The following is a 17,193-nucleotide window of genomic DNA, read 5'->3' as shown; positions in this document are numbered from 1 at the left end:
GCTGCATCTCCATGTGTCTTATTCTGAGTGAGGTCCAGAAGCCTGGCAGTGCCTGGCAGTGCTATGACAAGCTGTGTCTGCAGCATCTGGCCAGCTGAGATCCAGGACCACTTTACTACTGCTGTGATCTGACTGCATTCATCAGATGTTCAGTACCTGAAGCATTAGATTGGAATTACTAATTCTGAAGAAATAATGCTTTTAGTCCCCACAACTACATGTTTTTAACAACTCAGCAAGGAAATTTCTTCAGACCTGTTTCAATCCCACTTTAAACAAATTTTAAACTTTTTTTTTTTTCCCTTCAGGATTTAGAGGCAGTCTCCATTTTTCTAAGGAAGGATGTGACATGTAATGGAGAAAACTTAGACTTGCTGTGTAAAGAAGGCCCAGCTTATTCATCTTGCATTTTAAAAATAAAAGCTACCACACTTTCATTTACATAGACCTGACGACAATTTTCTAAACCCTCAGCTGGAGGGAAAAGGTGTTCATTTTCTAAAAGGATAATATTACATTCCAGCCTAAATATTTTCAATTTCAATGAAATAATAAAACAGTAGAAAATGTGGCCTTTGTATTTTGCATGTATCCAACAGTGTGCCCTCAGCAGGCCAGGATTGCTGGCCAAAGCCATATCAGATGCTCTGGTACCACCAGGTCACTTGTCCCATGGGGTTTTTCAGCAAAGCCGGGAGCTCAGAGCACGATGACATTTTGCACATCCCAGAGCTGGCACTGGCACCCCCTGCTCCTTGTCACTGTTTGCTCTTCCCACTGCATCCCCTCCCTCGTGCTGGGGCAATACTAGTGTGCCTGCACTGCTGAGGGGACCAGGAACAGCTCTGCACCACAAATAGCTCATGTGGGTCATGAAGGAATTCTTAGTTGAGATTTGTTTCCTGCCTAGATTGCTGGGGGACAGACACTTGACATTTGTAGCAGCACTACTGTGGAGATGAAGTTAGGAACGAGCTGTCACTTTGGCGTCACCAACATGCAAAAATATATTCATCCAAATGAAGATTGGCACTGTCTATACAATTAAAGCAAAGCATGTGGCCAAGTATTTGCAGAATCTGGCTTTTCTTTACACAGTAACAAAATATTGTGCAGGGTTTGTTTCTTTTTTTCTTTGCCAGTCACCTTCTATGAAAAACTCCATCTGCTAAAAACCACCTACTCTGGTCTATAGCTCTGCAAAGTAAACTTGTGCATGGGCTTTGTGAAACAAAATGCCCACTCAGTGTTGAAGCTGTCTGAAATGAAGCTTACAGGCAAATGGATGTTAATGTTAACAAAAAAAAAAAAAAAAAAAAAAAAAAAAAAAAAAAAAAACCAAAAACAAACAAAAAAAAAAACCCCAAAAAAAACACCTCACTGCTAAGGAAACTGGATGATGGGTTTCTTAATGGGGTATTGAACACTCAGAACTGCTTAACAGGAAAAAAGTTAGACAATTAAGGCTTTTATGACAATATCTTCCTTTTAATTGTGGCCTGCTTAATTGAGTAATTCAATTAATCAGAAAGGCCTAGGGAACCAAATTATTCCTAATGACAATGACATTGGTGGTGGCAGAAGGAGGACGGTAATTACAAAAGGTTGGCTGCCGGTGGATTCCTTGGTCATGCTTGTGTCCCCATCTTTCAATCTCAAGCTGATTCTGTTTGTTCCGGCAAAGCTGTTTCACAACCTTCTGTAGCGCATATGTACGTGTATATATATTTATGGATATATGTATATACATACACACACACCCCCATACCAGTATATACTGGATCAGTATCCCTGACTCTCACATTTGTCGCTCGCAGCCTCCACCACAGCCATTTGGGGGGGGGGGGGGGGGGGGGGGGGGAGGGTGCGAGCCGGCCCCGTTGCTGGCTCTGAGGCTGCTCTGCCCAATTCCTGTGGCTTTCCCAGCAGGATGGCTTTAATGCGGCTGAGGGAAGCAGCTGCTCGGCACTGGAGTCACAGCCTGAGGGGGACAGAAGGCGGGCAGCTGGCTGTGCCCTGCGCGAGGAGGTGAAGCCCGAGCAGGTGGACAACCCCGGCCCGCCGTGCTCCTCCGGGAGGCGGCCCCGGAGAGCTCCGAGCCGGGACCTCCCCCGGCTGCCCCGGGCGGCTCCGGCCGCTCCCCGGCCCCGCCCCGCGGCCCCGCCCCGCCGGTGACACCCCCGTGCTCCCGCCCCTCGCTTCCCGCCCCCCGCCGGTGCGGCGCGGGGGGTGCGGCTCGGCTCCGCTCGGCTCGGCTCCGCTCGGCTCGGCCCGGCCCGGCCCGGCCCGGCCGGGCTCATCTCTGCCCGTCGCGGCTCGGTTCATCTCGGCCTGGCCCGGCCCGACTCTGCTCATCGCTCGGCTCGGTTATCTCGGCTCGGCTCCGCTCGGCCCGGCCCGGCCATGGTGGAGCGCTCGGACGAGGCGCCGCTGCTGTTCTGGGCCGAGGGCCCCGCCGTGTCGGCGCCGCCGCCCGCGGCCGAGCCGGGCAGCAGCGGCAGCGGCGGGCGGCGGCTCGGCGGCGGCTGGAGCGCGGCTCCGTGGGACGGCGAGGGGCCGGTGGAAGCGGCGGGGCCGCCGCGGGCCGAGGCGGAGGAGGACCAGATCGTGGCCGTCTTCGTGGTCACCTTCGACCCCCGCACGGGTGAGGGGCGCCGGGGGCGGGCGGGCCGGGGTGCGGGGGCCGGGCCCGGGGCTCTTGGTGCCGCTGGAGTAAGATGGATGCGGCCGGGACTGGGCATCCCTTGGGGACCGCTCCCCCCGCATCCTGCCTCCCAGGGACCGCTCCTCCCGCCGCGCTGGGGCAGCGTCGCCGGAGCCGGTGTGGAGCGGCCGGCGGGAGCCGGGCTGCCCTCTGCCCCACGGGGGACCGCGGCTCCACCGCACGGCTGCCGGTGTCGGGACCAGAGGCCGTGGGCATTTGCCGAAAACGGAGCACAAGGGGGTTTGCTTTTGGTCTCCATCCCGCCGAGAAGTTCTGGCGGGAGGATGGCGCCGTGCCTGGTGCCGCTCGGAGGAGAGACGGGTGTCTCTCTTCCCACAGCGGGTCATGGCACAGGGAGTTTGTGCACGGCACTGGGGCATCCCCTGTCCCCTGCACAGATTTAGGCCGAGCCTCTGCCCAGCGCTGCCTGGAGTGCACCAACCTGTTAGCAGCATCTTGAGAGCATCTTTCTGTCTCCATGGAGTGGCGCAGACCTGCCCGCAGCTGTCGGTGATGGATGGCGTTTATGGCAGGCGTAAATCCAGCAGGCTCGCAGGGCATGATCACCACCAGCAGCAGCAGCTCGGCTGTGTTTTTCTTGGTGACCAATGTATTTAGACGCCGGCCTCTGGTGGGATCTCTGTGCTGCGATCCAGGAAGGCAGAGGAGAGGGGAAAGGGAATGTATTTTCCGCTTCTCACTGCCATATCCATTTCTCCCGGTGCTGTTAGACTGTGGTGTTGTATCACTATTGATAGAGGTTATTAATTTCAAACCTGTAAGTCAGCATTTCAGAAAATGCCTTAACTTTGTTTTCCAATCGTGCTGCTGCCACAGTATCCACAAAACAGGATGTTAGGACACAGATATGAAGTTAGCACTCGCCTTGCACCTGTGAACACAGGTACTACTGTGCAGAGGGGTCTGATGCCCTGAGACATTCCTGAGTCTTTTGGTTGCTAGATCTAGGGTTCAAAGGCAAGAGAGAGAGATTCAGGAGCCCATTTGCATCCAGATGTGAGACCAGGCTTCTCTTTCTTCTCTGCACAGGCACATCCTTAGCAAATCCACAGCAGAAGGTAACTAGAGACAGGAAAGAGGTCTGTAAAGCACAGTAGGTTGGTTCTTCAGTGGGAGGGGAAAGTAACTGACATCATACTCACAAGAGGGCCTTGGTAGTGAAGACTGAATGCCAGTCTTGCACTGAAGATCCTAAGGAAGTAGTGAAGAGGACGTAGACCCTGGTGTGATGTGCTGCAAAGCCCACTGTCAGACAGCATGGCTGCTGTGTCCCAAAACACCCAAGGGTTTTGAGAAGTTACCCTTTCATACTGCACCAGAGACAGGTGCCTTCAGTCTAGAGGTCAGAGGCTCTTCATTCATAAAAACCTGAAATGATATTGGATGTCATCTTTCCACCAGGAGATGGAAATGAGGTGTTTCTACTAAGTATCCAAAACACGAAGGAGTCTGGATGACTGCAGCAGCAGCAGGTTGTCTTTCAATCCGACAGCATATGTCTTATATGAAATTGTGAAATTTTCTTGAGAGCTGGCAGAAAGCTGAACTTTCTCAGGAGTTTTTCTGAACCAGCTGTTGCTTTGAATGAAGTCCAGGGAAAGTTGGGCAACAGCTCTTCTCAAATCTGATGTGCAGTTAATGCTGGGTGTCATCAGCATTTGGAGTAGTCTGTCAAGTCCAGGAAGATTCAGCCTCCTGCTGCTACCCAGCATGGATGATAGGACTATGAGCAATATAGCTTACAGCTGGGGAGCAAAGTGCCCTAGAGAGGGTGTGGACTTGGAAAAAGATCATGAAGTTGCAGCTGGTGTGAACTTGCTAGGGTCAAAAAGAATACGGGAATTACTGGTCAACCACATGAGACAGTGTGAAGGACTTCTATAATGTTTGTAAGGGTGTATGGTCTTTGTGTATGACTTAAAGGAAATCATCCAGTTAGTGTCTTAGCTGGAAACCTGCTTGATCCTGCCCAGGAAAAGCACAGCAGATCACCTCTGGCAGCTTGCTGAGGCACAGGAACAGCTGAATCTCTGGCGGTGGCTGTGCAGGTGGTTATGCCAGATAGTGACTGCTCAACTACAGGCAAGTAGGTGGGCAAGAGGTGTTTTACTGTAGAAGGATAAAGTGATGACTATGCTAATAAAGAATGTAACAGCTTCCCTCCTAAATTTAGAAGGGCTTGAAGCAGATGAGCTCAGTGTATAGCAGTTGCATGTGATGAGTTTCCAAAGGTAGGTTATGGGGTTGCCAAGTCACTGTTACAGTTCCAGTGTCCCTGTGACTGTCAGTGCTCATGTGAGTGTCTGACATAAGCGCCAGAGCAGCTCCTGCATCGGGGATGTCCTCACCTGCAGCATGGTGTACCTGGGCACTTGAGAAGGAGCTCTCTTCACTGTTGCTGTGGGGCAGCTGATAACAGTCACCTTTGTGGAGGTCCCACACAGTCTGTTAGCTGAAAGGGTCTTTAATAATGGAGAGAGACAAAGAGGGGAGAGAGGGAAGTAATGTGTTTTGCACCAATACACACAAAATATTCTGGTTTTCTGTCCCACATTTCTTCCATGCAGGAAACAGAGCGAATGTGATGTTTAAGTTATACTTTATGCTTCTCCTGTTCTGGCACAACATGGTAGAATTGCATAGCTGGGGCCCTAAAGCCCTTGGGAAATATCTAATAGTAAGGAGCGACAGGTGATGACCCTCAAATGCTGGTGCCAGTATCTTCTTTGTGAGGATGTGAAAATCCAGTGAAAAGAAAATACAAGGGAAAGAGGAAGAACATCCTTAACTTTGCACACTAGAAAATAAGTGCTGGCTCAGACCTGACCTGAAGGTGGGAGATAGCTTCCAGGAGATCAAATCTGCAGATCTGGCTCTCAGCAAAATCACTAGCCTGGTCTCTAATGCTGGGTGACTCTCACTTGGAAAGTTCCCTGTATGCATGAGAGCTGCTTTCTCCATGGGGAAGGGCAATGCTTCCTGTTTTTCTACAACATTGCTCCCTCCTCCCCCATCTGGTTTCTGGGGCAGGCTGGCAGTCGTATGGCATCTGGGTGAAGTCTCTCCTTTGTTTGCTCTCCTGTTTCGCCAGACCAACTTTCCTACTTTTTAATCTCCGCATTTGTTCTCTGACTGCCACGTCGCTCATGTGCTCATAGGGCAAGGTGGCGTGAGGAACAGCCGGGAGCACAGGTGCAGGCTGCTCCTGACGGATCACAGAAAATAAAACAAACCAGCTATGTGATAGGTGAGCTGGTTTTGAGGTCACGTGCAGGGTAAAGATCTGTTTCAAGGCATCCTTTCCTTATTGCTGATATGGAACAGGCATTGTTTGAACCATGTCCACTTCAACATCTCTGCCATGGACACCTGACAGTGACTAAACTGAGTCAAGCCAATCTTCCTTTGCTCTTGATGGCACTCTCGCCTATTGATCTATTAATCTACAGGTAATGACCAATAAGGGATGCTCTGTGGGGAAGGCTTAAAAGCAAAGCACATCTGGCTTTAACCACAATTTTGTGGTTATGAGGCAATATTCTCAAGAGATGATTTCCTCACACTTTCAAGGAAGGGTCTTGTGCCTTTAAAAAGCAAACCAAAGAGGCGCACACAAACCCCAAACAACAAAAGCCACCATCTATATATAATCTGCGAGCCCTCCAGGGGAGGGCGTGGGCTGCTATGATGTCACTGGCTCTCTCTGCCAGCCTTTCACACGCCTCAGAGGCCAAGGCGCTGCACAGCGGAGCTCTGTGGTTTGTGTGTGACTGCACAGGGCTGTGCCTGGGGTCATGAGGCTGCTGTTGCTCCCCGGCCAGCCCGGCTCTGCGGGAGAGGTCTGCGTGTGCACTGCAAGTGGGCACTTGGATGCACAACTCTTCCTGTTGCCATGCCTAACGCTGTTGGTTTTTTTGAAGTCCTTGCCAGGCAGGGCTGGGGGAGGTCTACTGAATACAGCATCAATGTGAGAAGAAAAATAGCCTATTTAAATGTCAGTAGCTAAGCCCTATTCCTGTGCAGGCATATACTTGTGCAGTATGAGTAATGAGACAAAAGACAGACTTCAGAAATGACGCCTCAGATTTAAATATCTCCAAGAGTCTTGGCTGAGTGTAAGGCTCTTCCAAATGTATGCTATCCATGCAAGCACAGCTGGAATGCTCACCCCAAAGGGCAGGGAAAGGAGTGAACCAGTAGGAAGCACCTTTGTGCTGCATCTGCCATTGCATTATGGTGAAGAATTTTGGTCTGTTTGCCTTGTTTTTAAAACTAAGCCACATGACTTCAAATGCTGTGAGCAGACTGACAGAGAACAGAAAGTTAGTGGCTAAATCTGGAGCACATCTCAATGCAGTGGGAATGTCCAGGTAAGAAGGCTGGGCTCTGATGTGCTGGCATGGGAAAGCGTGAGAAATCACCCCTTTTTTGGTCTGTGGTAAACTTGTAGGAATTAATTTGCTTTAGGGACATTTTGTGACTTCTCTGATAACATCTGTTCCAGGATCAGGCTCCTCAGGTGGCCTTTTCCCCTGAACAACTGCATGCTTTCTGGCTGGGTTGGCAGGTGACAGATGTTTGCTGATCTTGATCTCGCCTGTAGTTTATGTACTTTTTTGTTGGTTATCCTAGCATACACAAACACATTGCAGTACTTGGATCACCTCAGCCTCCAGATGAAGCTTCAGCTAACTCCTTCTATCCTAACAAAAACAGGAGAGATTTCAGGGAAGAAGTGATGATTTGGATGATGGCTTAGGGGTTTCTGTTTGACCAGGCCTGCACAGGCAAAGAAAAAGAACAAGCACAGAAAAAGAACAATACTGGTGGTGGTGTGTGCTATCCCAGAAACACATCCTAAAGAGTAACAGTCTGTTCTTTGGTTCTTTCTGTGTGGGATGGATACTTATGTAGACCAAAGCTTATCTGCCATCAGGTAAAATTTTAGCTGCTCTGTGATTAAACTTATCAAGGATAAACCCACAAAATAGCTCTAGCTTCAGAAGTGGCCCCAAATGTCCTGCAGTGTCTCTGTGTTGTGCTACAAGTAACATTTGCAAGAGAAGAGTGGCGTATTGTATGTCACCTTACTGCCCGTGACAATTTAGGAGTTCAGGAGTTGCGTTAGGGCACTGTTACAGATATCCCAAGGTTAGAAAAGCAACAACTTCCTATTGGTGATGTATGCATTTTAGAAATGGTTACTGTATTCAAGCTTACCCAAATTAATATGCTTCTCTGCAGGCAACATGGTGGAATGGTGTTTACCCCAAGATATAGATTTGGAAGGTGTGGAATTCAAATCCATGGCAAGCGGGTCCCACAAAATCCAGTCAGATTTCATGTGAGTACATCTGAGCTATATTACTTCTTCCTTTCTTAGTTGTGCATCTACACCACCAGCTCTTAATTCAGAATGTGCAAGAAAAATACTACCTAGGAAGCTAGGGTCCTACAGATAAACTGTTTCTACCTGAGCCAAAGGTACTTTTCAGACACTTTCAGTATCATATTAGGTACCAGCTAGCTGCAGGGATGTGCTGTATGACTGCTTTCCCTGTGGAGGCCAACTGGGACAGACCAGCTTCCCACTGTGTGCAAATTTTAATGTGTATTGGGCAAATGATCTGCACTGCCACTATTTGAGACTGTCAGCAGAGGCCTAGGGTGAAGGGCAAGGAATGGCAGAACTGAAATGGGAAGGATTTTGCAGGAACAGGACTTAGAAAAATGTTCTTGACTCTTCCAGGGCTTTTGGTTCCTTTAAATGTTGTTATAAACAGGTCTCACTCACCTTCTCCTTTGCTAGCTCCTTCAGTGGAAACACTTAAGAGAGGAATTTTCTGCATTCTGCTAACCCAATGTTGCAATGCAGCAATATTTTGCAATGAACTGCAGTGTCACAATTCCTGTTGGTCAGGAGTAACAGTTACTTTCTTAAAGCCATGTGAACCATACCCTTGCAGTCTGATAATCAGTATGCTTCAATGTGCTGGCACCCAAAATATGACCAGGTAGCTGTACTGTACTCAGAACTGCATCCACTGCAGGCTTCTTCCTTGGAGGAAGTGCTCTGCACTGACTGAATCATGCATTCTGTTGGTCTTCCTTCCAAGTTATTTATTTATTTGCATTCCTTACCAGCCTGTGACGTGGCTGGTAGGGGCTTTAGTGGGAACTCCTGGGAACTGTTGCCTAAAATATTTTGTCTTGCTACTGAGAAGACTGGGGAACCCAAGGCCTGTCCTCAGCCCTTCAGCTAGCAGGGTGGGATTTTCAGGGAGTTCCCTACAGAAAAAAATATGACCCCAAATCAGTAATTTTAGCAGGTACCTTTCTTTCTTCTTCTTTCCTCTTTTTAACGTTAAGCCTTCTGTCAAACCTTTGTCTCCAGTTATTTCCGGAAAGGGCTGTGTTTTGGCCTGGCCTGCTTTGCCAACATGCCTGTGGAGAGTGAGTTAGAGCGTGGTGCTCGCATGAAGTCTGTGGGCATCCTCTCCCCTTCCTACACGCTGCTGTATAGGTACATGCACTTCCTGGAGAACCAGGTCAGGTAAGTTCCCTTGGGAATGAGCCTGGCCATTTCCCACCTGAGAGGGGTAATGTTCCTACTATGCAGAGCAGTTTTAGGCAAGTGAGAGTTCAGTGACAATGCTCTGCTGTGATTTCCTTGACTGGCTGTTTCTCCAGAAAGTATTACAGGTTCACAGTGTGAAAGAGACAAGGAACTGATTAGCAGCAGTCTGTTCCTTCCTAACAGGCTAGTTAATTGCTACCCAAACCCTAGTTATTGTAGGCAGACATAGGTGTCACAGGAAGAGTGGAGAGAACAAGAAGTTCCCCTTTCCACTTCTGAAAACCATTTTACTAGGGGCTTACAAAAGGCTTCTAGTTGTGTAATGGTGATCCTGGCTAGCTGTATGCTTCAGTTGTGTTGAGTGGATCTAGCAGTGAAAATGTACCCGAGTGTATTTAAAACAGTATCAGTACTATGCACACACCAGCTCACCACCTGTGTCAGTCCTGTGCATGTTCTCTGGCTGCATGGAGAGCTGGTAGTCCTGATGTTTCTTCAGCTCTCCTGGATGAGTCTGTGCAACTGAGGCACTCAGGATCCCCTTTAGCTGTAAGAGCAGATGTTTGCTGGGGGCAAGGCACTAAACAAATAGTCTGGAAACACTACAGATCTCCCCTTTTTTTCCTTTCTTTTCCAGACACCAGCTGGAGATGCCAGGGCACTACTCCCATCTAGAGGCATTCTATGATGACAAGAAAGGAGTTCTCCCTGATAGCAAGGGCACCCCCAGCTCTCAGCAACCTGTCCACTGGCTGCCTTCCATCCACAGATACATGTACCCAGAGATGAAGGTGAGGCAGGTGCCTGAGGCCTGCAGGAATGGGCAGAGGGCTGCTGCTCCTTGCTGATGCCTCATACTCCTTTATGTAAGCAGTCACTCCTGCGCTTTATAGGCTGCTTTAGATAAGATTTTGTTACTTGGACCGTTGCAAGCTGTGTGCTGGTCTTGCTCCCACATTTAGACTTAGCATCTGTGCATGTGTCCCTGTTTCACCTCTGAGCTGTTTTCTTGCCTTTCGCTCCACCTGCAGATCACACACCCTGCTGGCTGTATGTCTCAGTTCATCAAATTCTTCGGTGAGCAGATCCTTGTCCTCTGGAAGTTTGCCCTGCTGCGCAAGCGCATACTGATATTTTCACCACCCCCAGTTGGAGTTGTCTGCTATAGAGGTATGTTTCCAGGGACACTGCAGAGCTCTGGTGTAGTAGGCTGAAGCATTGCAGAAATGCCTGCAAGTACTGAGGGGAGAGACATCATGCAGGTCTTCAAAATCCATTCTGACCATGCCTCATGAAGATCCCGCTCAGTCTGCATTTACACATTTCCTACCAAATGCTTTTCTTCAGGCCTCGTGAGTAAGGACACATCTGGCACTGTCAAACTCAGTTCCTGTCAGCACAAGACAAGGACAATAAGAGCACTGACTGAATTTGTGGATTCTAGAATGTGGGATTCCTATGGGAGAACTGATTATTTCCTATGCAAAATAGAACGTCTTCACTTGAGAATTTCTGGTGTTCAAGGGCATTTCAAAGCTCTGACCACTGTTTTCATAGAAGCCTGTGGGAAAACTGGGCAAGTGGGGTTCAAAGTGCCCTTGAAGGAAACCAAAAGCATCTCAGGATGTACTTCTCTTGTCCACAGTGTATTGTTGCTGTTGCCTTGCAAATGTTTCTTTGCCTGGGCTTGGAGGAACTGTCCCAGAGTCCAAACCATTCTTCTACGTGAATGTGGCAGACATAGAAATGCTGGAGACAGAAGTATCATATGTGGCCTGTAAGTATGATGGATTAGGCGTGATGTTTTTAGCTTCAGGCTGCAAAATGTCTTGAGACACCACACTGTGGAATAGAAATGATGAGAAATAGGTTGTGCATGGAATGACTAACTATGCAAGCAGGAGAGAACAGTTGGTCTGCTGGGAAAGCAACACGCTGCTCTGAAAATCTTCTCTGATTTTGGCAGGTACAACAGAAAAGATCTTTGAGCAGAAACGGGATCTCTATGATGTCTATGTGGACAACCAGAATGTGAAGACGCATCATGAACATCTGCAACCACTCCTGAAAATTAACAATGCTGATAAGGAGAAGTACCGACGGCTCAATGACCAAAGGTAGTCACAGACATCTGGGTGGTCCTCCTCTCCTCCACCGGAGAGGTGGAATAAAGAGGACACTGCTCCTTTGTACCTTCTTCCTCGTAGTATTTTCAAAATATCCCACTGGTTCAGCTTATCTCTTGAAGATTCTGGTCGTCTCATAAAGCTTTCAGGTTCACAGTAGCTATGTGCAATTAACCTCTCTCCCTTCTCTCAGGCAGATGTTAATGTATTCTCAAGAAGTGGGTGAGGATTGCAGCTCATGTGAAGAGGACCTTTTCATCTTGTGAGTGGCTACCTCTAATACTTAGTTGGACACTGCTAGTTTTAGGGAGCCTCTTGCACTGATTTTGTGTTGCACTGTTTGGCATACTATGAAACAGCATGTTTGACATAATTCCATAGTCAGCTTTTTTCCTCTAAGATTCCAAAAACAGACTGGCTCTTCCTCTTCAGATCATCTTCCTTTCATTTTGAGACGCCAAAATGTAGTATCCACGGGGGTTGTTTATGTGCTGCGAGGGAGAAGTGAATTTTAAAAACACAATTAGAGATGTAAGAATGCCCTTGCAAACATAAGCAGTATGGGATTTTTCTTTTGCCAGAACATTTGGCTCTGGAAAGGACAGTGTTCATGGGAAGTGGGCACTCTACCATGCTGGGGGTTGGTAAAGTGTGGAGATAAAACCTGCATGTGAAGGACTGGCCCACTGATGTGGCTGACTTCATACCTTGCAAACAGAGGAACCAGAACTGGCATAGAGTGGGAGGTACAGAATTAGATAAAAAACACATGTCTACCACCTCTGAAGCCCTTCACTGCCTGTTGCTATTCACATTCTGCAGCAGGTGAGAAGTAATGGGATGAAACTGTGACAAGGGCTGCTGGGGGAGAGCTCTGATTGTTGAGCTTCACAGGCATAGCCAGAGCTCTTTCTGAATAGCTTTGCATGTTTCTAGAAAAGCAACAGATAAGAAGTAGCTGTCACTGGTGTGTTCTGCACCAGGAATGAAGAATTTATTTACCCACTGGCTTATCAGATGTGTGACAACACTCCTTCCTCCTCAACATTACGGGAGCTGTAGGTGTGATGGACCTGCTTGGTGACCACAGAACACACTTTAGGTGATAATGTGGTTTCTTCGGAGGGAAATGCCCCCCACAGCTAGGAGCACCACTGTCAATTAAAAGTTACTGCTTTATCTTTGTTTATTCTGGGTCACCCGTAGAGTGAATGGAAAAGTACTACAGCATCCCCTAACAAGGTGGGATCTCTGGCTAAAGGGGGTTAAATGCAGTTCTGGGGCTCTGCTGCCTGTTTGGTAAACACACTGTCCTTTTGGAGGTCCAACGCAATTGCTTTCGCTGATCTTACCCTATAGGTTTTTCATGGAGCAGAACAACCGCATATTCCAGACACTGATGGAGGTGTCAGCCAGCCAGGACAAGACACTGACAGCTGACCATGCACGAGGCATGGGCCTGGATCCCCAAGGGGATCGAAGTTTCCTTATGGACCTCCTGGAAGTGTATGGCATTGATGTTATGCTAGTCATTGACAACCCCTGCTGCACTTAAACCAAGGGCAAGAGAGATGGGGAGCAAAGATCACTTTTTAAAGTCTACCAGACATTGCTTAGGAGGATCACTGGAACTCACCACAGCCACAGTTATTTAATAAGTTTATACGGAGAGTATTTATAATTTAAAAACAAAATTTGATTTTATTTTCTCACACAACGTCCTAGTGAGTACCTGCTGTATGGTTCCTTTTGGTTTTGTCTCCCTTTCCCTTTTTTTTTAATGTGTTGTCTAGCTAGGACCAGTGGCACTTTTGCACCAAACCTCACTGTTGCCAGTGATAACTAGGTTTTGGCCTAGCCTGGATACCTGAGGGCTGAAGACTTCAGGAAAGCAATTTGTTTGATGACAACCAATGTGAAATGCTATAGCTGAGCTATAAATCTTCCTATCAACTCCCCCTTCCACCTGGGGACTAAAGAGGGCTTCAGCACAAGCTGTTAATGGCCCAGTCTCCTAAATAGCTCCTACCAAGTTTATTGGTGGGGACAGTTAAACCAATGACAAGAACCAGGACTCCTTTAAACACTCCTCACCCAACTTTAAGGTGAATTGGAGTAAAGCCACCCTTCCTTGTAAATGGCAGAAGCAAGTTTGGGATCGGGGACGCTACAGGATCTTATGACTTTGCTTACTGGAGCAGCACAGTTTCACTTCCAGCATCTGAGGTGGTCTAAACTGGCAGAGACTGCACCGACCTATCTCATAACTGCAGAAGAGCATGCTCTCTCCTCAATCCATCCTGCCACCTCTTTTGGTTTTTAGTTGCATCACACCTGCTGCTTTGGTTTAAAATCTTCAAACCATCAAGATGGCCTCCCATTTAACAGGGACCAACACCACTGAGCCACTTTGCAGTCACTTTGTTCTCCAGCCTCAGCTCGGATGGTGCTGGGCTGGATGGGGTAGATAAGTAGGCTTTAATTAATGTCACTAGCCTTTCCTTTGTAGCTGATGGAACTTGTTGCTCCTTTACTTTGACACTGTCTGCTAATCCTTCTTTTGTTGAGCCTTCAGCACTGCCTGCTGCTACTCCTGGCTTTCCATGTGAAACAGAGAACAGACCTTTCAGCTGGAACAACTGAAGTTTGCAGGACGCTCCTTTGGAGTTTGGTATTCTTAACTGGCACAGCTGCTAGGAGCAATGTTTAAAAGCAAGTCTGTCTTTTTTTCCTGGGCAGAGCTGTAGAACCAGATGAAACACATGTTTCCTTATGCTGTGGAAAGAATAGGATTTAGTTCCTAAAGGACTAGTCATTACCTCCAGAAAGGTATCCCAGTAAAGGGTAATCCCTTTGCCATGCAAAATCCAAGAATGGTACTGTGGATTCTAGGTGTGACATACTCTTTTGCCCCAAAATCCTTCAGCCTGTAGCAATATCAGCTTTAAGCTGACTGTTCTTCCTGAACTGTGGCTATAGCTGATTAGTTGCTGCTTCTGTTGTTACAGATTTCAGCACCCTTTGAGGCTTTCTGTGTGTTTCAGGAATGCAAACTGTAGCTGATCTATCCATCTGTCCTAGCATTTTATAGGATGATACAGAGCCTGAACCATCAAGATTTCACCCACTCTAAAGCAGGCAAGCACCTTTTTGAAACAGATGAAGCAAATGTTCTCCAAGCATACCCTCCATGGATTGTCTCCCTCTGGAAAGGAGGAGGCAGTTGTTCCTCCAATATGCCTGTCTCTGAGCAGTCACGCCCCTGGCTGCTTTTTCAAGGCTTTGAATGCTTTTGTACAGAAGAAAATAAACCGTTGTTCATACTGTTAATTGCTCACAACAACTGTAACATCATCATCCTTAGAAGGTTGGGGAAAAAATGTAGAAAGAGGTAAAAACAGCTGAGTATCATTTAATGGAAAGACCAGTCTCTTTTCCTTAGGAAATGGCTTTATTTTTAAATTGAGACCTGAAGTATGAAACAGAACTGAAACTAGTCTAGCAATTTCTCCTCTCACTTTCTTGAAGTTTGCTACATAGTTTAGCTGTGGTCAGTTGTTAATGACTTTCTATTCTCTGGTTTTTTTGCTAAACTAAACAGAAACGAACCTTTGATTTAATGTTGAAATTTTACAGTCACTGCAGTCAGAGGCTTTCTAACACCCTGCATTAGAGCACTGTTGTTTACAAGCTGTTGGAACATGAGGTCCAGTAGACAGCACTGCCAGAGCCCACTGCGCAGAAGCTCCTGAAATTCCTATTTTGCATTTATTAAACCTCTGCTTTCCAGAAATTAGGTCCTCAGTTGTTAACAGTAGTATGGGTGCAGAAGCATCAAAGTGAGCAGATCACTGTAGTAGCATCCATGTGCTACATCCACCTGGATGGCTGCAGCCTATTTTGTTCCTCCTTGTAATGTTGTTCTTCCTTGTAATTTTACTTCTCTACCAAGTCTATCTTGGCAGGCAAGTGCTACAAAAGTCAGGACCATTGTCCAACAGAAAACAGAACAAGAAGACTTTTCTCTTGTAACCCTTTCTTATTTGATTAGCTGCAAAAGTGCTTTCACCTGCACTCATTTTCTAAAAGAAACTGCTTTTATTTTTGTCACATGTGGAAAGTGCTCAAGAAATGGGTAATGGATACATAATTGAAACAAATTGTTATAGCTTGGGACATGAAGGACTGTTCTGTGGAACCAGTTTAACTGAGTCTTTTCTTTCCAGGAGGTAACATAATTCAAGGTAAAACAGTTAGGTGCAGATATTCAAAATCCCCTCCTAGGCACTCAGTTGGTGCTTTGTTGCATAATAGCAGTTGGGAGACATCAACTGAGTGTGTTTTGAATTAAAAGAGGGAGGAAAGTGTGGCATAAGATAGGATATTGCTGATTTCTTTTCTCCCTTTGAAGTACTTTGCCTTTACAGTGGTGCCTTCAGTTGCTGTGATCAGAGCCCAGGTTGAATGGTGGTTACAGTAACCAGGTCTATGCTGTGCCCCAGTGTGTTCTCCAAAACTTAAGTCATTAGATAGCCAGTGCAGGTTCTCAGGTGGTACGTGCTTGACGTTAACCAGAACAAGAGCTTCCTAAATGCATCCTAACTCAAGCTGCACAAGAAATGTGTAATCAAGTAATGAATTATGACTACTTGTACTAGCTGCATTGAAGGGTAAAGCTGATGAGAGACATAAAAGCTAGGTTTTCAACCTGAACAAGCAACACCATGCCAGACATTTAAATCATCCAAAAGTCTTCTCACTGCAAGGTTAGGCCAAGCTGCATAGAGCCAAGTAAAATAAAGAACTATAATGTAGTTAGGAGAAAGGCACTTAGTGGAATCAGAATTCAGATTTGTCTTACTGACATGCTACTACCTTCTTTTCTAGCACACTTGAGGTACTTACTGCAATGTATATTAGTGCCAATGGTCATGACTGTCACAGGACCTGAGCTTGCCTGTCCACCATCCTTTTGGGAAGAAGAACGTTCCATCACCTTTTCAAGAGGAAGTAGCTCCCTGTACAGGTTATTCAGTAAAGCAGGGTTAAAATGGCTACCCCGTTTTAACACCTGTCAAAGTTAATAAGCAAAAGACTGGGAGTAGCTGTGGCCCTCCTGGCCACAGACTATGCAAGGAACAGGCACGCTTCACTCTAGGAGGTGGAATGACAGTGGCTCCTGGAATAGCAGAGCAAGAACACTCTATCCTAAAGGAAAATTCTAGGAACAAAGCATGTACACTAACCCACACTCTCATCCCTAGCCATTACTTCTAAGTTAGTTGCTGTCTTCTTCCTACCTTCCCAAAACCAGTGGTGTAGTGATTATGGGAAAAGACAACATAAATGTCTTTTACAAGGGTCTGGAATGTATTGACTTAACAGTGTGATCTGTCTAAACCAGAGGGTACTAAATGCCTGTGAACCAGGATTTTAGATCTTGGTTAATACAACATGCCATTCAAATGGGAATGTTTAAATGTGGTCAAAATAAACAGGTGCCTTGAGCTGGTCCATCATTAGATTGTTATCCTTCCTTTTTATTTATGTTGCAGTATTTTAAGCCCTTCTAGAATGGACTGTAAGTTAAAGCCAAGATAAGTGTTTTCATGAGTGGGACCTAGGATTCTACTCCTCCTTCCTATCTTGGAGTTTGTACAAAGAAAACTTTGTGTTACTGTCAGACAGAAACATGAGAACTGAGTCCTTTCCTCAACACTGTAGATAATGGGTTCAGCTCCTGCCTATTTTATGTAGTGTCTATC

At 46.9% G+C, this 17,193-nt stretch overlaps 1 protein-coding gene across 1 annotated transcript; it reads left to right on the top strand.

Annotated features, from left to right (window-relative positions):
• Positions 1-2,403: 2,403 nt before the first annotated feature.
• On the top strand, positions 2,404-16,950 carry DENND11 (DENN domain containing 11; the record flags this gene model as incomplete). The annotated part of the gene is made up of 9 exons (XM_083860499.1): positions 2,404-2,644; positions 7,970-8,069; positions 9,120-9,278; positions 9,940-10,093; positions 10,334-10,472; positions 10,948-11,079; positions 11,269-11,419; positions 11,622-11,690; positions 12,788-16,950. 9 exons carry the CDS (start codon positions 2,404-2,406, stop codon positions 12,981-12,983), a joined length of 1,341 nt encoding a protein of 446 aa, XP_083716625.1. The 3' UTR covers positions 12,984-16,950.
• Positions 16,951-17,193: the final 243 nt, after the last annotated feature.

Source organism: Zosterops lateralis, assembly GCF_965231275.1.
Source record: "Zosterops lateralis genome assembly, chromosome: 4".
In the NCBI taxonomy this organism is placed as follows: domain Eukaryota; kingdom Metazoa; phylum Chordata; class Aves; order Passeriformes; family Zosteropidae; genus Zosterops; species Zosterops lateralis.
This window is presented reverse-complemented; position numbering and strand designations above follow the sequence as displayed.